General features: G+C 28.6%; 3 protein-coding genes across 3 annotated transcripts in view; 2 read left to right on the top strand and 1 right to left on the bottom strand.

Annotated features, from left to right (window-relative positions):
- Positions 1-650: 650 nt before the first annotated feature.
- On the top strand, positions 651-3,217 carry LOC137837977 (pentatricopeptide repeat-containing protein At5g66520-like). The gene has a single exon (XM_068647168.1). It carries the CDS (start codon positions 1,178-1,180, stop codon positions 2,804-2,806), a length of 1,629 nt encoding a protein of 542 aa, XP_068503269.1. The 5' UTR covers positions 651-1,177; the 3' UTR covers positions 2,807-3,217.
- A 113-nt stretch (positions 3,218-3,330) lies between these two features.
- On the bottom strand, positions 3,331-5,035 carry LOC137837979 (uncharacterized). The gene is made up of 2 exons (XM_068647169.1): positions 4,642-5,035; positions 3,331-3,855 (listed from the first exon to the last, which is right to left on the bottom strand). The coding sequence occupies exons 1-2, from the start codon at positions 4,799-4,801 to the stop codon at positions 3,575-3,577; spliced, it is 441 nt and encodes a 146-aa protein (XP_068503270.1). The 5' UTR covers positions 4,802-5,035; the 3' UTR covers positions 3,331-3,574.
- A 3,452-nt stretch (positions 5,036-8,487) lies between these two features.
- Positions 8,488-26,063, top strand: part of LOC137838902 (uncharacterized) — a 38,829-nt gene continuing 21,253 nt past the window's right edge. The window contains exons 1-5 of the mRNA XM_068648111.1: positions 8,488-8,662; positions 10,638-10,778; positions 15,346-15,465; positions 15,582-15,806; positions 23,455-23,649. Coding sequence (XP_068504212.1) covers positions 8,488-8,662; positions 10,638-10,778; positions 15,346-15,465; positions 15,582-15,806; positions 23,455-23,649 — 856 coding nt within the window. The remainder of the gene's footprint in view (positions 8,663-10,637; positions 10,779-15,345; positions 15,466-15,581; positions 15,807-23,454; positions 23,650-26,063) is intronic.

The following is a 26,063-nucleotide window of genomic DNA, read 5'->3' as shown; positions in this document are numbered from 1 at the left end:
TTGATTCAAAATAATAGGTAATCCAATGTTTTTCATTCCTTTCTATAATAATATGGGACCAGAATTCTTTAGATAGAAAGCTTTTATAATGCATTAGCAGGAACACTCGTTTGCACACATAACTTATTCGTTTATCACTTTATTTAAAGTGGAACAATGTAGATCACACAAGAAAGGAAGCAGAAAGAGGAGACCTGAAATCAAAGCAAGGCATCTTCCCTACCATCTCTACCTTCACTGTACACAACCACAATTTCAGCATCCCAATTCAAGTTTCTTTCTTTTGGCACCATTAAATTGGATTCTGGTTACCCCAATATCTTTTATCCTACACCTTTCGGCATGTTGATTTAATAACTTATCTAAGCTCCTTTTTATCAGCTTTTAACAAAAAACTGAATAAACCAGACGAATGTTGCAAAGACCAAAGTGTTAAAGAAGATTTTGAACAAAAATACACTTTTAAGTGTCCAGAAAAGGCCTAGAGGAAAGTCCAAAACATAGTAATTATATGGAACTTTATAAACAGCATAATCAATCATGAATTTGTTTGAACATTCATCCTTGACTTTCTTTTAAACCACTAGAATTACTTACGTTATTCTAACTAAAAGAAACATTTAGTACTTTACTCTCCAGTAGTTATTAATCATCTCTCCCTAACCATCAAGGAATCAAACCTTTTCAGTTGTTCATCATAAGGTTCTTTAGGTTCATCTTTGTCTCTTCACACGTCCTCTAAATCATTAAGTTTTTCATCCACCTTTTCTTTTGTATATCATATAATTTGAATATTGCACCAAAGATTATCAAACGCAGTAGTCACGAGTGTATGTATTATATAAAGTATTTGATTTTCAAAAACCAATAATTCTAGTTTCCATGGTCTAAAACCTGTTTTTTTTGCATTTTCAATATGTTTCCAGAAAGGCTATTAGTTACTTTACTTAAGGGCATGACGTAGAATTTGTGTTAAAAAATTGACATGAACCATTTAATTGATATAATTTTTAAATAATCGTTATATAATAAATTTATTATATTTGTGATTGGATTCTTGTTAGATTGAGTGTCTAACCTTAAAAACGAATGGTACCAAGAAGAAAATGTTCCTTCAACAGGTTCAATTTTGGTTTATCCACAATTAATGTAGTTAGTTTTACTATTTTTTCGGCGGATGATGATGGTTACCCTTCTTGCGTTCGAAACTGTGGAATCCCTAAGCCTAACCCTCAAGAACACACTCTCTAGGTTGATTGAACAATGCAAGAACCTGAGAGAGCTCAAAAAAATTCATACCCAGATTCTAAAGTCCCCAACTTTACACTCTGGTGACCAATATTATCTAATTACCCGTCTCCTATTTTTTTGCTCCTTTTCGAATTATAGTTCTTTCAGGTATGCCACCAATGTCTTTCACATGATCAAGAACCCTGATCTTCGTGTCTACAACATCATGATCAGAGCATATACAAGTATGGAGGGAGGTGATGACACTCATTATTGCAAGGCTTTGATGCAGTATAAACGAATATTTTCCGAAGGGATGGTGCCCAATTGCCTCACCTTCCCATTCCTTTTAAAGGGTTGCACTAGGTGGCAGGATGGTACTACTGGCCAAGTTATTCATGCCCAAGTGATAAAGTTTGGATTTTTGAAGGATGTTTTTGTTGGCAATTCTTTGATCAACTTGTACATGGCTTGTGGGTTGTTGAGCAATGCCAGCAACATGTTTGATGAATTGTTGGTTACAGATGTTGTGACTTGGAACTCAATGGTTATTGGGTGTTTGAGGAATGGAGGACTTGACATGGCAATGGACTTGTTTAGGAAGATGAAGGAGAGGAATATCATAACTTGGAATTCCATTATTACAGGGTTGGCTCAGGGAGGGAGGGCAAAGGAATCACTTGAGCTTTTCCATGAAATGCAGCTTTTGGGTGATGATATGGTTAAACCTGATAAGATTACAATAGCTAGTGTCCTTTCAGCTTGTTCTCAACTTGGTGCCATAGACCATGGGAAATGGGTGCATGGTTATCTGAAAAGAAACGGCATAGAGTGTGATGTGGTAATTGGAACAGCACTTGTCAATATGTTTGGCAAGTGTGGGGATGTGAAGAAAGCGTTTGAAATCTTCAAAGAGATGCCTGAGAAGGACACTTCGGCATGGACAGTAATGATTTCTGTGTTTGCTCTGCATGGATTGGGTTGGAAGGCTTTTGATTGCTTTTTAGAGATGGAAAGAGCTGGAGTAAAGCCAAACCATGTCACATTTGTTGGATTATTGTCAGCTTGTGCTCATTCTGGTTTGGTAGAACAAGGTCGCTGGTGCTTTGAGGTGATGAAACGTGTTTACTCAATTGAACCACAAGTTTATCACTATGCTTGCATGGTTGATATTCTTAGTCGAGCAAGGCTGTTTGAAGAGTCGGAGATTCTCATAAGAAGCATGCCGATGAAGCCGGATGTTTACGTGTGGGGTGCATTACTTGGAGGTTGTCAGATGCATGGGAATGTAGAATTAGGAGAAAAGGTAGCTCTTCATTTGATAGACTTGGAACCGCATAATCATGCTTTCTATGTTAACTTGTGTGATATATATGCCAAAGCTGGTAGATTTGGTGCTGCCAAAAGAATTAGGATTTTTATGAAAGAAAGAGACATAGAAAAGAAAATCCCGGGTTGTAGCATGATTGAAATCAATGGAGAAGTTCAAGAATTCTCAGCTGGAGGATCATCTGAACTTCCCATGAAAGAACTAGTATTGGTCTTAAATAGATTAAGTAATGAGATGAAGATATGAATTCCTTGAATTATGAGCAGAAGCATATATGCTTATGTGATAAAATCTGCACATTGCCTTGTTAAACAATAGTGCAGCAATCAATTGCAGTTGCATGTGATATAATTTCTGGTCAACCATCACTCCATAAGTGCTAGGCACTTATATGTTGTTATTTAGGTTATATATGCCGCTCTGTAGCCTGTGATGAAATCGTTCTTATTCATATCAACAAAGTGTTTTGGGACAGTTGCAAGGGACATACAAGGAAAACTCTAGTTGCTTTCAGTTTTAGATTTGAAACTCTTCTAAAGAATGTTTGGCATCTTGTCAATAGAATCTTCACCGCATGTTTAATGAACAATGTAGTTTCCCTTGTAAACATCTGGTGATGGAATTGAATAATATGCAATGCCATTTGTTGGCTGAAAATGACTGAGCATAATCTGAAAACAATATTGCTGTTTTCCAATCAAATGTGGAGTTTTACTTTACTAATTTACATTATATTACGTGCATTACCTAAATATGATTTGAGAACAACATTTACAGTACCTAGTAAGTTTATTAATGTATGATGTAAGTTAATTTCTCAGTTCAGATTCAATACAAAATTCTAAAATTTCTAATCATGACAAAAGATTAGCAGAAGGTAAAAACCACTACATCCAAAGAATTAAAACGAGCACCATATAGTTTAACAACAGCAGTCCAAAGGCATCTCCAGATCACAAACAATCCAAGGTAGTTTTGAAATCTTGATTGTCGCTGCGCAGTTGCAGACTTATATCATCTCTTCTTCTTTGCTTCATCAATTGCAGTCCTTCTTTCAAACCCAAGATCAATAATATCTTCATCTTCATTTTCAGGGTCATCTATGTCCTCCCAATCAGAATCAAACTCCTCCTCATCATCTTCCGACAATGAACGTTTCCCTAGAATTTCCTTCATCAACTCCTCGTCAGCTTCTATAGGCTTCCCCACTAAATACCTCTGCAATACAGCTTCAAACACAGAAGGAATCGCCTCAGCATCACCCTCTTGAAGCTTTGCGACACGCCTCTTCAACTCTTTAACCCAAACACACAAAATAAATTTCCTTTTAGCAAAGACTCAAAAGATCAAAATTTGAAACCAATGATTAAAATCCAAACTACCTCTTTCAATCAGTTGGCATTTCCATTAAACGTTATTTCATAATACCAAGTGTTACCCCCATCCTTATCAAACAAATTATGTTAACACACTTGTATCAATAAACTTATATCGTCCCAAAGTTCATTTAGTAAAACTCCCATGAATTTCACATAATAATGAGAAAAAATATATATAAACACTTACATTGTTAAATAACTAAAAAATTTCATATTATGATAAAATTTGTTAACTTTCATATAAACTACTTTCCCATAACCCTTTTAGTTCGATAGAAGGCAGATGGAAGAAAATAAAAATTTGAACTAAAGAGAAAATGAAAGAAAGGAGACTTTTTTATTTTATTTGACAATTTGAATTTTCTCTTTTTTTTTTTTCTCCTTCTACTTTCTCTCCAATCAAACAGAAGAAAAATTATTGTTATCCGTGCTTTTTTTTTTTTGTTTCTTCCAACCAAAGATAAGCTAATAATCATATATAGTACGATTTCCAATAGAAGATTTTTTTTTTTATTAATTCGCATTATAAATTCACAACACAAATAAACCAACATCTAATAATAAAGAATAAGATTGATTGGGGTAAGTGTTCACAGAAGCATTATATCAAACACATGAAAGGCACCCAATTAATTAAGAAGAAGAAAAAAAAAGAGCAGAAATTGAGGAAGTGAATTGCGAAAGTGCGAAGATGGGTGTTACCTTCGTTGCTTATATCTTCAATGACGGAGTGGGGTTTGTCAGGAGCATTGGAGCGAGAAGAGAAGGAGGTGGGTGCAGTAAAAGAGAATATGGAAGCAGTGGGCGAAAGCCGAAGACGGCGCGCGTGGAAGGACAGGCTTCTAAGAAAGATCACATTCATGGCTGTGTCGTGTTCCAAAGAGGTTCCTCCTACGTTGCCAATTCACGCAAAATCCACCACAACGTTGATCGTCAATGGTACCAAATCCAAGAAAGTTCCTTCTACCATGAAATTAATAAAATTCAAGAACCATTTAACAATTTATTATTTTTAATAAATTACTTATAATCTATTTCTTTTAATAATTGTATTAGTACCCAAATTGATAGTTTATTCTTATTTTTTAGAAACTCTCTTGATTGTTAAAATATATACTATAAAGTTAGTATAAAGTATATATTATTCTTAATTAAATTTTATATATGTAATGTGAGATTAAAGAACAAGACAAAAAATTAAATGTAAATAAAATATATAAATATATAATGTAAGACAAATATAGATATTTAAAAAATAAAAAATAAATTTGAATGTCGGTATGTTTTACAGAAAAGGTCTAAATTCATTTAGAAAAAAAGAAGAAGAAGGAAACGTCTAAATTGAGAATGGTCGTCTCATCAATTTTTGTTATAATTTTATATGTTTTTGAAGAAAAATATTTAGAAATATTTTTTTAATTTTTTATCGTATATTATATTATTTGGTAGAGTGATAAATTGGGTCAGGCTTATTTCGCTTACCCATCTTTATTAAAAAATCAAATTGTTTCTTTCACTCTTTGTTTTTACTTTTGGTTGTTGTCACTTTTTTTTATCTATACTCTTCTCATTATCGTTTTTGTGGTTATTTATTGGGATTATTGTTGGTATTTTAAGTAAGAAAGTAAATATTTAGATTATGCAATTTAAAAATTATTTTTTATATATAAAAAAATTCAAATCATATATTCAAAAGTTAAAAAATATCTTATGGATTATGCAATTAAAAAACACTTTCGATTACTAATGCAAAAATTGTTTTTCATCTAAAAATGGCACATAAATTATATAATTTGAAAGCTTTATTTTCACATAAAAAATAACTTTCAGATTACACAATTATAAAATCATTTTTTCATAAACCAAAAAGATAAAGTAGTAATTTTCATATTTATGGAGAAGCATAAAAAAATTATAAAAATACAAAGAGAATTTCCTTAATTTGTATAAGGTGGTCGAGTATAAACATGATAGAATTGGGATCCATCTAAAATAATTGTTGATATTTTTTTTATTAACCCATCTCGATAAAGTTATCTATTTATCAATATCAGCCAAAATTTAATTTGATAATATTTGTGGGGATTTTTTTGGCTCAATCAATATTTTTCAATGGATGTTCCTATTATTAATTCTTTTTCTAATGTTGTGTGGGAAAGTTAGGGGCTAACTTTGATTAAGAATTTTTTTCCCAATATCAATTAACAGAAAATCTGGCAATTAACATGGATGGAAAAGTTGACAAAAAATAATCTAACAAAAATATTTTTGAATAATTAATGTAAATTAAGAAAATAGGTTAAAACACAAAAGGTAGAGGTTGAATTGTATTTTAATTTATTTTTGCATATATGTACTAATTTCATCAGGTGAGGTGATGTACATACAAACAATAGTTTTTAAATTAATAGACCATCTGTGAAATATCTTCAAAAAATTTGATTTCAAAAATTTTCCTTCATAAGTTAGCACTCATAAAATAGCATGAAATTTTAAAAGGATAAGGAAAAGAAGAATATACTTTCAAGTTTTTATATTGGTTCGTTCATAGTGCAAACTATGTCCAATTCTAAACTAACTTATTGAGTGTAACTATGAAGAGTGACAATGCAAGTTACAACACAAATATTCTTTCAGATTGTAGTCACTCTTGGCTAACACATCAAGTATTGTTTCGAAACAAAATCACTTCTAGTTAAAAACCTAAGTACTCTTTTGTATCATAATCACTTATGACTAACCCACCAAGTATTCTTTAACAAACAACTACTCATGACTAAGACAAAGAATTGTCTAGAGAGTGATCTAAAAGATCACTAAGAGAAATTAAAAGCATGGACCTTGATAACACATAAGAACAAAAAAGTTTGTTTCTCCTACTCAGACTGATGCCTAAATGGATAATTTTGGCCAAGATAGTGAGTAAAACTATTGGCTTACATTGTTACATTTTGACGAATTTTCTAAATTTTAACTTAAAATGTTATCAATAGCCTGAATTTAAAAGGAGAGGTTAGGATAGTGTAGAAAATGACATTCATTAAGTAAGAATATGTACATTAGAGAAACAAGTATTGTTACATTTTTTTCTCCCTGGCCATTGTTCTGTAGGGATATAGGACATACATTGTATCAGTATTTCAATCGAGGGAAGGAAGTTTCTTTGTTGCAAATATCAAAGCATATGCATGACAAGGAGGAGAGTTAGAAACAACAAATCTCTAGGAGGCGGCTAATTTTCATTAGCCATGGGAAATCTACCCAAACAAATTCAAAAGGAAAGGCAAGACCTATTGGACATCTATGGAAAGAAAGTTTTTTTTGGGAACTTCAAACAAAGCATCAACAACATAAAATGGAGACATAATCTAATTATCAAGCTTGTTAAATTGGATGACAGAGAATACACTTTTTATTGTTGTAATTGTTGTTAGGAGAGGGTTAATGACATCTTATTTATGTATACTTAATGCTCTATATAAAATAGTAGGAAGTTTGTATATGTTGGAAGGTAATGCACGAGGGAGATGTCATTTTAATGACACAATTTTTTTTTTCTTTTGTTTAATGATTGGGAGAATTTATTGCCTCATAAAAAAACAATAAATAAATTGAAAATTATAAAATAAGTAATCTTATTAAAAAAAAACATAAGTCGTATATGTTTATTAAAATAAACTTATTTACATCCAAAATAAATTGATAGCTTCTGTAATGTAAGATTTACAAAAAAAGAATTATTCTAATCTATCTCCACCTAGTTGTAGATTTATTGATTTCAACTTTTGGTTATAATAATTTGAGGATTCTTTCTTCAATAAATAAGATTATGTTGGTAATAAATAAACTAAAAAATTAACCTATGAGGTTTCTACATCAAACTAACACTTGATTAATTTTTATTACGAGAAAATATTATTTTCATGATTCCATTATTATTTTGATTTTTATTAAGAAGTCTTCTTTTAAACATAGAATTCAAATGTATAAAAAAGTTATTTTAATTAGCAAACAAACATCAATGTTGTGTGTTCATTTGTAATCTTTGATCGAGTTAATTATATTTAATGTGAAGATATTTAATTTGATCAAAGCATCAAATTTACAAAAAAATTATAATAGAAGATGATACATACCGACATAGGAAAAGGTAATTGAAAAAATAGTTGTGAGATTCTATGTTATTCCTAAAAAAAAATGTGAATTAAGTAAGAACTACTTGCACATTCTTTGTCAACCTTTGAGAAGGAAGCAACTACATGTAAAGTTCTTGTGGTTAAGAATTAATAGCAAAAGTCACTATAATAGTGTGATGAACACCAAATACAAAGAAATAGTTTCATCTTATCGAGATATTGGGAAAAATATATAGTGAATAAAATAATAACAAATAATTTAACAAAGACACCAAATTTAAGAACAAAAATGGTTAAGAAAAAATAAATAGACAAAGAGATTTTATAGTTGTTCCTAATTTCAAAGCAGCAGTTACATCAATAATATGAGTTTTGGTCAAATGAGATATGAGAGTGGAGGCTAACACGGAGAATGAATATCTTTAAATGGAAGAAGGCAGTGTTGGAGGACCTCGTATTGAGAATTGTCAATACATCTCTACATAGGAATAAAAAGAAGATGTGGTTAGGGGGGAGGAAGTTGTATTTGCCCAAATTTGCATACAATATCATTCAAGCCATAAAAATTGGTGAACTCCAACCACATGGTACATTGAAGAAGCTCTTGACCTACAAAGTCCCTCCAAAGGCTTTGTGCCTCTCTTTGAAGTTATTTTGGAATAGACTCTTAACTAAGGATAATTTAAAAAAGCCCAGTATATTACTCCCTCCTAACTAGCTATTGTGCCCTTTTTGAAACTCCAGTGATGAATCAACTAAACATATTTTCTAAACTTGCAACAAATCCTATGAAGTGTGGAATATCAGTTTAAGATGGGTGGGCTTGGGTAAGGTTCTACATTGTTATGTCATACAACATTTTGTGCATCATAATGGTGGGATCGGTAAAGTTAAGAATTTGGATTGAAAAAGATTGTGTTTGCTATGATTTGAAGCATTTATAGATGAGAATAATATGTGTGTTCAAAGATAAACTTTTAATGGTTATTCAATACATTAAATATCTATGTAGGCGTGAAGTATTACGTGAAATAATAAAGATTGTCCTTCATTTTCACTCTGGGATAGCAATCATGAAACATGCCTTCAAAGAATATAAGGTGTTGGGGTTTGATTTATATATTTGTGTTGTTCTTGAGGTATTAGGCAACAACATATGACATTTAACACTGTGTGTCTGCGTGTGTGTGTGTGCGTGTGCGAATATTAATTATATTCACTTAAGTGATTAAATTAAAAAGTGAAACTAATTTAATTGGTTCTATTAAGGATTTTTAATTGATTAGATTGATATAAGTATAAAACATCATTAGTTCATTAAAGATAAAAAAAAACCAATCAAATAACCAAGATAAAAATTAAAATTTCCAGCAACAAGAGAGAAAGGTGTACCAAAAACTATGTGTGAACAATAACAAAAACAAAAACACAAAATTGGATTATTAGAGATCACCATCATATTAAAATTCTCCTCAATCTTCTCAATGAACACTTTGAATGCTTCCTACTAAGTGAAATATCAAATCTCAATCAGGTCAAGGAAGTACCAAGTAATTTTAAACAATAAATTCTATTGTAAAATTACTTGATACTTCAATGACTGATTAAGATAGATCTTCACATATAAATGAAAGGACAAATCCCAATTCTACCACTTACTTTGAGTGCCTTATTTCATTTTGTTGATGAGTTTTGCATAATATATATAGGCCTTCAATGTTACATAGAACAATTAAACATTTAATATCTATTTTTAACATTAATAAATATATAAATACTTAAATGTGTAAATTAAATTTATCATTCATTAAAACCAGATAAATACATGTCTTTAATAAATATTTTCATCAAAGAGTAAATACATACAAACTTCTAATAAAGACATGTAAAAATTATAAATACATAATTAAATACTTTCATATTATAAAAGACATATTAAATATAAATATTTAATAAATTTATTTTTTATTAGTATTTACATAAACATTAATAATATCATTTACTATACTTATTAAATATAATAAATAATTAATATACTATGCACTGAATTTGAATTTATTAATGTATAATTTATTAGAAAAAACGGATACATTCATGTTTTTAATAAATATATGCACTAAATAGCTTCATATTATAAATACATTCATTATTCTAAAAAATATATAAATTTAATCTGTAAAAACACATAAATAAATACATTAAATACTTTTTTATTATAAATACTTAAAATATTAATTATTTATTATTTATTTAAGTAAATAATAAAATATATTGTGCAAAAAAAAAAGTTAAAGGAAAATCAAATAAAATCCAACTTTTTTCGTATATGTGTAAATAAATATAAATAATTTATAATTAATAAAATTATATATTAAATTTACCTACGAATAAATTAATAATCAAATATATTTAACATACAAACAATTTTATAAAACAATAATGATTTAAAAAAAAATTATGTAAACTACACAGGTCTATCTAAAATAAGTTTATGCAAGATATGTTTATGTAAGACAGGTCTATGTAAGACAGGTTTATGTAAGACAAATTTATGTAAGACAGGTCTATTGGAGATAGGTGTATCTGAGATAGGTGTATCTGAGACAGGTGTATATGAGACAGGTGTATCTGAGACAGGTCTATCTGAGACTGGTCTATCTGAGACAACATGTTTATCTAAGACAACATGTTTATCTAAGACAGGTCTATCTAAGACAAATATATCTAAGAAAGGTTTATCTAAGACATGTCTACACCTAGGTGGATTGAAATGTCCAAGTCACCTTGCATTTTGTTTTTCTAAACTAAGGAAATCTCATGACTCAATCCACCACCTTAATTAGACCTACGACCTATATATATGTGTATATAGCTCAACAAAACATAATAATACACTCAAAGTGAGGTTAGGAATTGTAGTCTTTTCCATAGATTTTTCTCATAGGTTTAACAATTCTTTTGTTTCTTAGATTTTGTCTGAAGATCTATCTTATTCAGTCAATGTAGTATCAAGTAATTAAGAAATTATTTTCCTAAAATTACTTGGTACTTCATTGATTTGATTGAGATTGAAATTTCATAAGTGAAGAAAAAAACATTCAAAGACTTTATCCTGATAAGAGGTGAACATTTCAATCCTTTAAGCAAAAAAATGCATTTGATTAATTTGCAGTACATTTTTTTTCCTCTTTTGCTATAATTTTCAATTTTATTATTCTGCTTCTCAACATTCTTTTTATTAACGATGAACTATTTATAATAATGATTTAGATTCATATTATCGATCTAAGAATCCGAACGGAATCAATTAGTTGTTTTAAAATTTAGAGTTTTAAAATTACTTATTTTGATAAAGTTAATGTAAAATTTCATTATTTGAAGGATGTTTATAGTCACACTGCATATAGGTCACATGATTTGAAAAGATATATAAACTTATTTATGGTATTTTAATTATGGTATTGTAATAACTTAATGTAGAGAATTAACACACCTTTCATATGGATCAAGGGTCATTATAAGAACTTTTACATCAAACTAACACTTTGATTAATTTTTATTATGAGAAAATATTATCTCATGATTCCATTATTATTTTGATTTTTATTAAGAAGTCATCTTTTAAACATAGAATTCAAATGTATAAAAAATTATTTTGATTAGCAAACAAACATCAATGTTGTGTATTCATTGTAATCTTTGATCGAGTTAATTATATTTAATGTGAAGATATTTAATTTGATCAAAGTATCAAATTTACAAAAAAATTATAATAGAAGATGATACATACCGATATAGGAAAAGGTAATTGAAAAAATAGTTGTGAGATTTTATGTTATTCCTAAAAAAAAAAGAATGTGAACTACGTAAGAACTACTTGCACGTTCTTTGTCAACCTTTGAGAAGAAAACAACTACTTGTAAAGTTCTTGTGGTTAAGAATTAATAGCAAAAGTCACAATAATAGTGTGATGAACACCAAATACAAAGAAATAGTTTCATATTATCGAGAGATTGGGAAATGTATATAGTGAATAAAATAATAACAAATAATTTAACAAAGGCAACAAATTTTAGAAGAAAAATGGTTAAGAGAAAAAAAAAACATAGACAAAGAGATTTTATAGTTGTTCTTAATTTCAAAGCAGCAGTTACATCAATAATATGAGTTTTAGTCAAATGAGATATGAGAGTGGAGGCTAACATGGAGAATGGATATCTTTAAATGGAAGAAGGTAGTGTTGGAAGACCTCATATTGAGAATTGTCAATACATCTCTACATAGGAATAAAAAGAAGTTGTGGTTATGGGGGAGAAAGCTCTATTTGCCCAAGTCTGCATACAATATCATTCAAGCCATAAAAATTGGTGAATTCCAACCACATGGTACATTGAAGAAGCTCTTGACCTACAAAGTCCCTCCAAAGGCTTTGTGCCTCTCTTTGAAGCTATTTTGGAATAGACTCCTAACTAAGGATAATTTAAAAAAGCCCAATATATTACTCCTTCCTAACTAGCTATTGTGCCCTTTTTGAAACTCCAGTGATGAATCAACTAAACATATTTTCTAAACTTGCAACAAATCCTATGAAGTGTGGAATATCAATTAAAGATGGGTGGACTTGAGTAAGGTTCTACATTGTTATGTCATACAACATTTTGTGCATCATAATGATGGGATTTGTAAAGTTAAGAATTGGATTTAAAAAGATTGTGTTTGCTATTATTTGGAGCAGTTATAGAATGAGAAGAGTATGTGTGTTCAAAGATAAAATTTTAATGGTTATTCAAGACATTAAATATCTATGTAGGCGTGAAGTATTACGTGAAATAATAAAGATTGTCCTTCATTTTCACTTTGGGATAACAATCATGAAACATGCCTTCAAAGAATATAAGGTGTTGGGGTTTGATTTATATGTTTGTGTTGTTCTTGAGGTATTGTGCAACAACATATGAAATTTAACACTTGAGATAGAAACTAAGGGCATATTCATATCTCTCTAAAGCTTGTGTTATAAGGTGTTGCAAATTATTAAGTTTTACTGGTTCCTTTCTTTTTTTCTAAAGTGAAAGGGTTGGTATTCATTGTACCAAGTTTATAACATGGAGTTTGATTGTTGAATAAACAAAAAACAAAAATAGGATGGTATGATAGGAAGTGAATATGAATGTTTTTTATAGGTCCATAATCAAGCAGTCAAGGATCTATTAACACATTTACGTCTTTTGGAGATGTCATATCTTCTACATATATGACCAAATAAGACACACACACATAAACCTCACTTTATAAGCACTTTTGTAAAGTTAAGTTAGATTTAAATTTTAATTTCTTGATATGATATTATATCATATCAGTGTCTATCCTAATGAGATTTATTAGACCAATTGTGTCACTTGCTATCAGGTTCCATATACTCCATGTCCTCGGTAGGAGGGAGCATGTTAAAAATCTCACATCTTCTAGAAATATGGTCAAATAACAATATGTAGATGGATACAAAATTTACCTTACCAAATTAGTTTTATAAAATTGAGTTAGACTAAAATTTCACCTTGGTAATATGTTTTGTTAATCATCATTACAATGGTTGGTAATACTTTAATGATCAAATTTTTAGACTGTTTTACTCCACAATAATAAAATGGAAAAGAATGAAGTGGACAATATCTTGACATGATAAATTTAGATGCATTTTGCATATTATGCATGATAACTAGGTAATTTAAATTTGATAGAGAAATGTTTTGTATAAAAAATATTTGATTGAAGAGTGTTGTCTACGAGAAGCTAGGGTCAATACCAAGTGAAGTTTTGTGTAGAAAGGATGATAATCAATACAAAAAATCACACTATTAGTTAATTTGAGTTGAATTCATAATTTTTTGAATTGAAAATCTAATACCAAAATCAATTAATATTGATTTTATTGAGTTAAGTGATTAAATTAAAAAAAGTGAAACTAACTTAATTGGTTCTATTGAGGTTTTTTAATTGATTAGATTGATATAAGCATAAAACATTATCAGTTCATTAAAGATAAAAAACCAATCAAATAACCAAGATAAAACTTAAAATGTCCAGCAACAAGAGAGAAAGGTGTACCCAAAAATATGTGTGAACAATAACAAAAACAAAAAATTGGATTATTAAATATCACCATCATATTAAAATTCTCCTCAATCTTCTCAATGAACACTTTGAATGCTTCCTACTAAGTGAAATATCAAATCTCAATCAAATCAAGGAAGTACCAAGTAATTTTAAAAAATAAATTATATTGTAAATTTACTTGATACTTCAATGACTGATTAAGATAGATCTTCACATATAAAAAAAATGACAAATCTCAATTCTACAACGCACTTTGAGTGTGTTATATATATATATATACCTTCAATATAAAAAAAACAATTAAACATTTAATATTTATTTTTAACATTAATAAATATATAAATACTTTCATGTATAAATTAAATTTATCATTCATTAAAACCAGATAGATACATGTTTTTAATAAATATTTTCATTAAAGAGTAAATACACACAAAATTCTAATAAAGACATGTAAAAATTATAAATATATAATTAAATACTTTCATATTATAAACACATATTAAACATTAATATTTAATAAATTTATTTTTTTATTAGTATTTACATAAACATTAATAATATCATTTACTATACTTATTAAATATAATAAATAATTAATATACTATACACCGAATTTCAATTTATTAATGTATCATTTATAAAAAAAAAACGGATACATTCATGTTTTTAATAAATATATGCGCTGAATAGCTTCATATTATAAATACATACATTATTCTAATAAATATATAAATTTAATCTTTAAAAAAACATAAATAAATACATTAAATACTTTTTTATTATAAATACTTAAAATATTGAGTATTTATTATTTATTGTAAGCAAATAATAAATATATTGTGAAAAAAAAGAGTTAAAGGAACATCAAATAAAATCCAACTTTTTTTCGATATATGTGTAAATAAATATAAATAATTTATAATTAATAAAATTATATATTAAATTTACTTACGAATAAATCAATAATCAATTATATTTAACATACAAACAATTTTATAAAACAATAAAGATTTGAAAGAAAAATTATATAAACTACATAACATAGGTCTATATAAAACAAGTCTATTTAAGACAAGTTTATGTAAGATAGGTCTACATAAGACAAATTTATGTAAGAAAGGTGTATCTGAGACAGGTGTATATGAGACAGGTTTATCTGAGATTGGTCTATCTGAGACAGGTGTATCTGACAGAGGTGTATCTGAGATAGGTGTATCTAAGACATATGTATTTGAGACAGGTCTATCTGAGACAGTTGTGTCTGACAGAGGTGTATCTTAGACAGGTGTAAAACAAGTCTATGTAAGACAAGATTATGTAAGATAAGTCTACATAAGACAGATTTATGTAAGAAAGGTGTATATGAGACAAGTCTATTTGAGACAGGTGTATCTGACAGAGGTGTATCTGAGATAGGTGTATCTGAGGCAAGTCTATCTGAGACAAGTCTATCTGAGACAGATCTATCTGAGACAGATCTATCTGAGACATGTGTATCTGAGATAGGTGTATCTGAGATAGGTGTATCTGAGAGAGGTGTATCTGAGAGAGGTGTATTTGAGACAGGTCTATCTAAGGCAGATTTATCTAAGACAGGTCTATCTAAGAAAGGTATATCTAAGACAGGTCTACACTCAGGTGGATTGAAATATCCAAGTCACCTTGCATTTTTTTTTTCTAAACTAAGAAAATCTCATGACTCAAATCACCACCTAAATTAGACTTACGACCTATATATATGTGTCTATAGCTCAACAAATCATAATAATACAGTCAAAGTGAGGTTATGAATTGTAGTCTTTTCCATAGATTTTTCTCATAGGTTTAACAATTCTTTTGTTTCTTAGATTTTGTCTGAAGATCTATCTTATTCAGTCAATGAAGTATCAAATAATTAAGAAATCATTTTCCTCAAATTACTTGGTACTTCCTTGATTTGATTGAGATTGAGATTTCATGAGTGAATAAAAAGGATTCAAAGACTTTATCCCAATAAGAGGTGAACATTTCAATCCTTTAATTTTAAGTTTTTTTACAAAAAAATGCACCAGATTAATTTGCAGTACATTTTTTTTCCTCTTTTGCTATAATTTTCAATTTTATTATTCTACTTCTCAACATTTTTATATTAACGATGAACTATTTATAATAATGGTTTAGATTCGTATTATCGATCTAAGAATTCGAACGAAATAAATTAAATTTATTTAAAATTTAAAGTTTTAATTTTATTGTATCAACTATTTTAAACAAGTTCATTGTTAGTTGTTTGGGAATTGGGCATCTATTATTAATTATAATGTATAAAGTTTAATAGTACAGTTCGAAATTTAATTATTTTTTATGATAAAAATAAAGAAAAAGAATGCAAAAAATTTTATGTTTGAGACTAAGTGGGAGGATATAATAATGGTTTAGATTCGTATTATCGATCTAAGAATTCGAACGAAATAAATTAAATTTATTTAAAATTTAAAGTTTTAATTTTATTGTATCAACTATTTTAAAGAAGTTCATTGTTAGTTGTTTGGGAATTGGGCATCTATTATTAATTATAATGTATAAAGTTTAATAGTACAGTTCGAAATTTAATTATTTTTTATGATAAAAATAAAGAAAAAGAATGCAAAAAATTTTATGTTTGAGACTAAGTGGGAGGAATTAGGTTGGGAGGAAGGGATGATCTTATTTCTTCTTCAAATATCTTTACATGGGAATCACCATCTTCTTCCATCGTTTCATCCTTTCAAAGAAAATTATATAATTATTTGGAAAGTTAATGTAAAATTTCACCATTTCACAAAATTGTTGACGATAATATGCAAACATTTAATTAAAAATATCTTCACATGGCTAGCAAATAGTAACAAATTCTGTTCCAAAATAACAAATTCTGTTCCAAAATACGATTTTTCGTTACATTAAATTTTTTTAATTGAAGTTGTGAAGTTTTTATTTTATTTTATTTTAAATTTGTGGTGAAATATACAAACATTAACTTTTTATTTGATGAAAATTTTGTTTTTGTGCAGAATTTACTTTTCTTTTAGTTTTATTTATAATATTGTTTTCTTCATGATAAGATCAGTAAAAATATATTGATTGAATTGCGTTGTAAGGAAACTATGGAAAAAGTTAACAATTAATTATCTAATTTGTGATTTTTTTTACTATCTAGTTCAATCAACAAATTTCTATTAGCATCTTCCTCTAAGAGAGTATCATATTGAAAACAATATTGTGATCAAAATTAAAAAAGAGAATCTTGCATAAAAACATTGTTTTTATATTACAAAAAACAATGCTTATATTTTTTTTATCCCAAATTTAAAAAAAATGGAAATCATGCACTTAATCAAAAAATTACCTATTAAAAATAAAATTCAATTTTTACTTATTTGACTTATTTAATTTTTAAAATCATACTTCAAATACGACTTATCCACATACATATTTTTTTTTAAAAAAATTACTTATTTTCATAAAGTTAATGTAAAATTTCACCATTTGAAGGATTTTTATAGTCACACTACATATATATGTCACATGATTTGAAAGGATTTATAAACTTATTTATGGTATTGTAATAACGTCATGTAGAGAATTAACACACACCTATCTCATGGGTCAAGGGTCATTCCCCATGAATAAGAACTTTTATACAATATACATACCTATATCATTGTTAATATCTAACTTCAAAACCATGTATACCTAAAATATAGTAGGATTTGTGTTCTTCCCCATTTTTAAAACCTGAAAAATATATTAGACAGCAAAAATTCTAATATTTTACTGGAAAGATTTAAATATATTTGATCTCTAAATATAGTTTAGGATTTCAGTTCTTAATAACTTTTGTCTTTGATAAAAAAACACATTATTTGTATTTTATCTATGTCATTACATTAAGTATCAAGTAACATGAAATTTTGCAATTAACATGGACGGAAAAGTTGACAAAAAATAATCTAACAAGAATAATTCTAAACAATTAATGTAAATTAAGAAAAATATTAGGTGATTATAATTTAAAAAAACTTAACATATTATAACTAAAATAATTTTTTGATTATTAAATATTATTCATTATTAAAATAATTTTTTTATTGAATATTAGTTCAAATATTGTGAAAACATAACAAAACACAAGTGGAATGAGGTTGAATTGTATTTTCTGATTTTATAAATAATGTTTGATGATACAGACAATAATTAACTTATATAATAAATAGCATAAAATTTTAAAAGGATAAAAAAAAAGAAGAATGTACTTTCAAGTTTGTATGTTGGTTCTTTTGATAGCGCAAACTATAATCTAATTTTAAACCAATTTATTGAGTTCCATTATGAAGACTAACCGTCTAAATTGCAACACAAGTATTTTTTTAGATCTTAGTCATTCTTAACTAACACGTCAAGTATTATTTCAGAATGTAGTCACTTTTAGTTATAAATTTGAGTATATATTCTTTTTATATCAAAGTCATTTCTAACTAACCCGCCAAGTATTTTTTAACAAACATTTACTCATGGCTAAGACAAAGAATTGTCTAAAGAGTGATCTAAAAGATCACTAAGGTTTATTCACCAGATAGAATGTGATATATACAATTAAAAACATGGACCTTGATAACACATAAGAACAAAAAAAGTTTGTTTCTCCTAATCAGACTGGTGCCTAAATGGGTAATTTTGGCAAAGGTAGGGACCATTTCATGCATAAAAAAGGGGTAAAATGGTGATTTCAGGAAATTGTGGAGCATTAAAGCTTGAGTAAAAACCATTCGCTTACATTAGTACATTTGGGCTAATTTTCTGAATTTTAACTCAATATAGACTCAACTTAGTCTAATTTAAAAGGAAAGGAGAGGTTAGCTTAGTGCATAGAATGACATTGATTAAGTAAGAATGTGTACATTAGAGAAACAAGTACTTCTAAATTTTTTTCCCCTTGATCATTTTTCTGCAGGGATATAGGACATATAATGTATCAATATTACAATCGAGGGAAGGAAGTTTCCTTCCTGCAAATACAAAGCATATCCATCACAAGGAGGAGAGGTAGAAACAACCAATCTCTAGGAGACTCATTTTCATCAGTCAACTAGAGATCTACCCAAACAAATTGAAAAGGAAAGACAAGACCTGTTAGACATTTGTGGGAAGGAAAGTTTTTTTGGAACTTCAACCAAATCATGAACAACATAAAATGAAGTTGTAATCTAATTATAAAGCTTTCTAAATTGGGTGACAAAGACTACACTTTTTAGTGTTATAATGTTGTTAGCAGGGGGTTAAGGGCATCTTATTTATGTATACTTAATGTAAGGCCATGCAAGAGGGAGACGTCATTTTAGTGACATAATTTTTTTTTCTTTTGTGTAATGTAAGATTTACAAAAAAAGAATTATTCTAATCTATTTCCACCTACTTGTAGATTTATTGATTTCAACTTTTTGTTATAATAGTTTGAGGACTCTATCTTCAATAAATAAGATTATGTTGGTAATAAATAAACTAAAAAAAATAACCTATGAGGTTTCTACATCAAACTAGCACTTGATTAATTTTCATTACAAGAAAATACTATCTTCATGATTCCATTCTTATTTTGATTTTTATTAAGAAGTCATCTTTTAAACATAGAATTCAAATGTATAAAAAAGATATTTCGATTAGCAAACAAACATTGTGTGTTCATTTGTAATGTTTGATCGAGTTAATGATATTTAATTTGTTCAAAGCATCAAATTTAGAAAGAAATTATAATAGAAGATGATAAATACCAATATAAGAAAAGGTAATTGAAAAAGATAGTTGTGAGATTCTACGTTGTTAAAAAAAAAGAATGTGAACTGCGTAAGAACTACATGCTCGTTGTCAAACTTTGAGAAGGAAGCAACTACATGTAAAGTTTTTATTGTTAAGAGTTAACAACAAAAGTCATGATAATAGTGTGATGAACACTAAATACAAAGAAATAGTTTCATCTTATGGAGAGATTGGGAAAAGTATATAGTGAAGAAAATAAAATCAAATAAGGAGTGGGGTAAATACCAAAGAGATTTTATAGGTTGTTATTAGTTTCAAAGCAACAATTACATCAACAATATGGGATTTTGGTCAATTGAGATAGGAGAGTGGAGGCTAACACGGAGAATCAATATCTTTAAATGGAAGAAGATAGTGTTGGAGGACCTCATATTAACAATAACCAATACATCACTACATAGAAAAAAAGAAGAAGATGAGGCTATAGGGGGAGGAAGCTCTCGAGTATTATTTGCCCAAATTTGCATACAATATCATTCAAGCCATAAAAATTGGTTTGTTCCAACCACATGGTACATTGCAGAAGCTCTTGACCTACAAAGTCCCTCCAAACGCTTTGTGTCTCTCTTTGAAGCTATTTTGTTATAGACTCCTAACTAGGATAATTTTAAAAAGCACAATATATTATTCCTTCTTAACTAGCTATTGTGCCATTTTTGAAACTCCAGTGATAAAGCTATTTTGGAATAGACTACTAACTAGGATAATTTTAAAAAACATAATATATTACTCCATTTTAAGTAGCTATTGTGCCCTTTTTGAAACTCCAATAATGAATCAACTAAACATATTTTCTTCACTTGCAACAAATCATATGAGGTGTGGAATATCAGTTTAAGATGGTTGGGCTTGAGTAAGGTTCTACATTGTTATGGCATACAACATTTTGTGCATCATAATGGAGGGATCGGTAAAGTTAAGAATTTGGATTGAAAAATATTGTGTTTGCTATGATTTGGAGTATTTATAGATGAGAATAATATGTGTGTTCAAAGATAAAGTTTTAATGATTATTCAAGACAGTAAATACCTATGGAGGCGTGAAGTATTACGTGAAATGATAAAGATTGTCCTTCATTTTAACTCTAGGATAGCAATCATGGGACATGCCTTTTAAGGATATAAGGTGTTGTGGTTTAATTTATATGTTTGTGTTGTTCTTGAGGTATTATGCAACAACATATGACATTTAACACTTGAGGTAAAAACTAAGGGCATAGTCTTATCTCTCTAAAGCTTGTGTTATAAGTTCTTGCAAGTTATTAAGTTTTATGGATTCCTTTATTTTTTTTCTCAAGTGAAAGGGTTGGTATTCACTGCATCAAGTCTACAACATGGAGTTTGATTATTGAATAAACAAGAAAAAAAAGCATGGTGTGATAGGAAGTGAATATGAATGTCTTTGGTAGGTCCACAATCAAGACTCTAGTAACACATTTACGTCTTTTATAACGTTAAGTTAGACTTAAATTTCAATTTCTTAATATGATATTAAATCATATTAGTGTCTATCCTAACAAGATTTATTAGACCACTTGTGTCATTTGCTATCAGGTTCCATATACTCCATGTCCTCGGTACGCGGGAGCTTGTAAAAAATCTCTCATTTTCTAAAAATATGGTCAAATAACAATATATAGATAGATACAAAATTACCTTACCAAATTAGTTTTGTAAAATTGAGTTTTACTTAAACTACACATTCTTAATATGTTTTGTTAATCTTTGTTACAATGGGTTGTTTAAGGATCAAAGTTTTAGAATGTTTTACTCCCCATAATAAATAAACTGGAAAAGAATGAAGTGGACAATATCTTGATAGGACAAATTTAGATGCATTTTGCATATTAAGCATGAAAAGTAGGTAATTGAAATTTGATACAATAATGTTTTGTATAAAAAAAAAATTGATAGAGGAGTGTTGTCTACAAGAAGCTAGGGTAAGTAACAAGTGAAGTTCTGTGTAGAAAGGATGATAATCAAAAAAAAAAAACACACTATTAGTTAATTTGATTCGAATTCATAATTTTATGAATCAAAAGTTTAATACCAAAATCAACTAATATTGATTTTATTTAGTTAAAAAATTAAATTAAAAAAATGAAACTAACTTAATTGGTTCTATTGAGGTTTTTTAATTGATTAGATTGATATAAGCATAAAGCATCATCAGTTGATTAAAGATAAAAAATAAAATAAAATCAAATAACCAAGATAAAACTTGAAATTTTCAACAATAAGAGAAAAGGTGTCCCAAAAAAAATGTGTGAACAATAACAATAACAAAAACACAAAATTGGATTATTAGAGATCACCATCATATTAAAATTCCCCTCAATCTCCTCAATAAACACTTTGAATGCTTCGTACTAAGTGAAACATCAAATCTCAATCAAATCAAGGAAGTACCAAGTAATTTAAAAAAATAAATTCTATTGTAAAATTACTTGATACTCCAATGACTGATTAAGATAAATCTTCACAAATAAGAAAAGAAAGACAATTCTCCAATTCTACCACGCACTTTGAGTGCCTTATTTCATTTTGTTGATGAGTTTTGCATAATATATATAGGCCTTCAATGTAACAAAGAACAATTAAACATTTAATATTTATTTTTAACATTAATAAATATATAAATACTTTCATGTGTAAATTAAATTTATCATTCCTTAAAATCAGATAAATACATGTTTTTAATAAATATTTTCATCAAAGAGTAAATACACACAAACTTTTAATAAATACATGTAAAAATTATAAATTCATAATTAAATATTTGCATGTTATAAACACATATTAAACATAAATATTTAATAAATGTAGCTTTTATTAGTATTTACATAAACATTAATAATATCATTTACTATACTTATTAAATATAATAAATAATTAATATACTATGCACTGAATTTGAATTTATTAATGTATATTTTATAAAAAAACGGATGCATTCATGTTTTTAATAAATATATGCACTAAATAGCTTCATATTATAAATACATACATTATTCTAATAAATATATAAATTTAATATGTAAAAAAACATAAGTAAACACATTAAATACTTTTTTATTATAAATACTTAAAATATTGAGAATTTATTATTTATTGTAAGCAAATAATAAAATATATTGTGCAATAAAAAATTTAGGGAACATAAAATAAAATCCAACTTTTTTATGTGTAAATAAATATAAATAATTTATAATTAATAAAATTATATATTAAATTTACCTACGAATAAATCAATAATCAATTATATTTAACATACAAACAATTTTATAAAAATATAAAGATTTAAAAAAAAAATTATATAAACTACATAACATAGGTCTATCTAAAACAAGTCTATGTAAGACAAGTTTATGTAAGATAGGTCTACGTGAGAGAGATTTATGTAAGACATGTGTATGTGAGACAGGTGTATCTGAGACAGGTGTATCTGACAGAGGTGTATCTGAGACATGTGTATGTGACAAAGGTGTATCTGAGACAGGTGTATATGAGAGAGGTGTATCTGAGACAGGTCTATCTGAGATAGCGCTATCTGAGGCAGGTCTATCTGAGATAGGTCTATCTGAGGCAGGTCTATCTAAGACAGGTCTATCTGAGACAGGTGTATCTGATGTGTGTGTGTGTGATTTTTCTCATATGTTTAACAATTCTTTTGTTTCTTATATTTTGTCTGAAGATCTATCTTATTCAGTCAATGAAGTATCAAGTAATTAAGAAATCATTTTCCTAAAATTACTTGGTACTTCCTTGATTTAATTGAGATTGAGATTTCATGAGTGAATAAAAAGCATTCAAAGACTTTACCGCGATAAGAGGTGAACATTTCAATCCTTTAATTTTAGGTTTTTTTTAGCAAAAGAATGTTGTGGATTAATTTGCAGTAGGTTTTTTTCTCTTTTCCTATAACTTTAACTTTTATTATTCTACTTCTCAATAATTTTTTATTAACGATGAACTATTTATAAGAATGGTTTAGATTCATATTATCGATCTAAGAATCCGAACGGAATCAATTAAATTTATTTAAAATTTAAAGTTTTAATTTTATTCCATCAGTTATTTTAAACAAGTTCATTGTTATTTGTTTGTGAATTGGGCATCTATTATTAATTATAATGTATAAAGTTTTATAGTACAGTTGTGAATTTATGTTGTAATTCTTGTTATTATTTCTGAAACTTGTGAAATTTTGCCCTACTTTCTGCATTTTTTTCTGGATCCGTATTGCGCTGAAAAAAATTCACACAAGGACTTTCATATGCTACTTGCACCCAGGTAAGGAGGCACGTCTATAAAAAAATCACAAAAAGAAGATACGGGGTAGAAAAGCCAGGATGTTTTGTTTTCGGAAAACCAGTTTTGTTTACTCTCGGTCTGGGACTTATTATGCCTTACTCCTTGGGTTTTGTGCCTGAAATTTTTACCAGACATTCGTCACTATGTCTATTGAGTTTTGGCTGGGATTTGAGCCCCAGATTCCTCCTACAAGATTGACAATAAATTTTTCATTCATCACTGCCAGGGCTGAAAGGAAGGATTGTTTGTGTGTGAAACTGTTTGATGTTTTTCCAAGGTGAATACTCATCCGTTTGACCTGAAATTTGTCGCGTTTTGTCCCAAATCCAGTCGAGGTTCCTACGTGGAATTTCAGGAAAAAACTATTTCGGGAGAATTTTTTAGAAATTTTTTGTAAACCAAAGTTATCCTCTACCAAAACTTGTGAAATTCTGCCCTACGTTCTGCAATTTTTTTCCGGGTCCGTATTGCGCTGAAAAAATTCACACAAGTACTTTCATATGTTGTTTGCACCCAAGTAAGGAGGCACGCCCATAAAAAAATCACAAAAAAAAGATACGGGGTAGAAAAGCCAGGACGTTTTTTTTTTCGGAAAACCAACTTTGTTTACTCTCGGTCTAGGACTTACTACGCCTTACTCCTCGGGTATTTTGGTCTGAGATTTTTACCAGACATTCGTCACTGGGTCTATTGAGTTTTGGATGGGATTTGAGCCCTAGATTCCTCCCAAAAGATTGGCAATAAATTTTTATTCATCACTGCGAGGGCTGAAAGGAAGGATCGTTTGTGTGTGAAACTGTTTGATTTTTTTCCTACCTGAATACTCATCCGTTTGAACTGAAATTTGTCGTGTTTTATCACAAATTTAGTTCAGGTTCCTAAGTGGAATTTCAAGAAAAAACTATTTTGGGAGAATTTTTCAGAAATTTTGTGTAAAACAAGGCTATCCTCTACCGAAACTTGTGAAATTCTGCCCTTCTTTTTGATATTTTTTTTCCGGGTGCGTATTGCGCTGAAAAAATTCACACAAGTACTTTCATATGTTGTTTGCACCCAGGTAAGGAGGCACGTCCATAAAAAAATCACAAAAAAAAGATACGGGGTAGAAAAGCCAGGACGTTTTTTTTTTTCGGAAAACCAACTTTGTTTACTCTCGGTCTAGGACTTACTACGCCTTACTCCTTGGGTATTTTGGTCTGAGATTTGTTACCAGACATTCGTCACTGTATCTATTGAGTTTTGGCTTGGATTTGAGCCCTAGATTCCTCCCAAAAGTCTGGCAATAAGTTTTTTATTCATCACTGTCTGGGCTGAAAGGAAGGATCGTTTGTGTGTGAAACTGTTTGATTTTTTTCTAGGTGAATACTTATCCGTTTAACGTAAAATTTGTTGCGTTTTGTCCCAAATTCAGTCGAGATTCCTACGTGGAATTTCAGGAAAAAACTATTTCGGGAGAATTTTTCAGAAATTTTGTGTAAACCAATGTTATATTTTGTACCGAAACTTGTGAAATTCTGCGCTACCTTCTGCAATTTTTTTCCGGGTCCATATTCCGCTGAAAAAATTCATATCATATGTTTTTTGCACCCACGTAAGGAGGCACGTCCTTAAAATAATCACAAAAAAAAAAACACGGGGTAGGAAAGCCAGGACGTTTTGTTTTCGGAAAACCAACTTTGTTCACTCTCGGTCTGGGACTTACTACGCCTTACTTCTTGG

The sequence above is a fragment of the Phaseolus vulgaris genome, chromosome 4 (assembly GCF_000499845.2).
Source record: "Phaseolus vulgaris cultivar G19833 chromosome 4, P. vulgaris v2.0, whole genome shotgun sequence".
Lineage (NCBI taxonomy): Eukaryota > Viridiplantae > Streptophyta > Magnoliopsida > Fabales > Fabaceae > Phaseolus > Phaseolus vulgaris.
This window is presented reverse-complemented; position numbering and strand designations above follow the sequence as displayed.

Coding starts and splice junctions, on each gene's coding strand:
- LOC137837977 (XM_068647168.1), top strand. CDS start 1,178: ATGATGATGGTTACCCTTCTTGCGTTCGAAACTGTGGAATCCCTAAGC.
- LOC137837979 (XM_068647169.1), bottom strand. CDS start 4,801: ATGAATGTGATCTTTCTTAGAAGCCTGTCCTTCCACGCGCGCCGTCTT. Junction 3,856..4,641: donor TGAAGATATAAGCAACGAAG/GTAACACCCATC, acceptor TTTGGGTTAAAG/AGTTGAAGAGGCGTGTCGCA.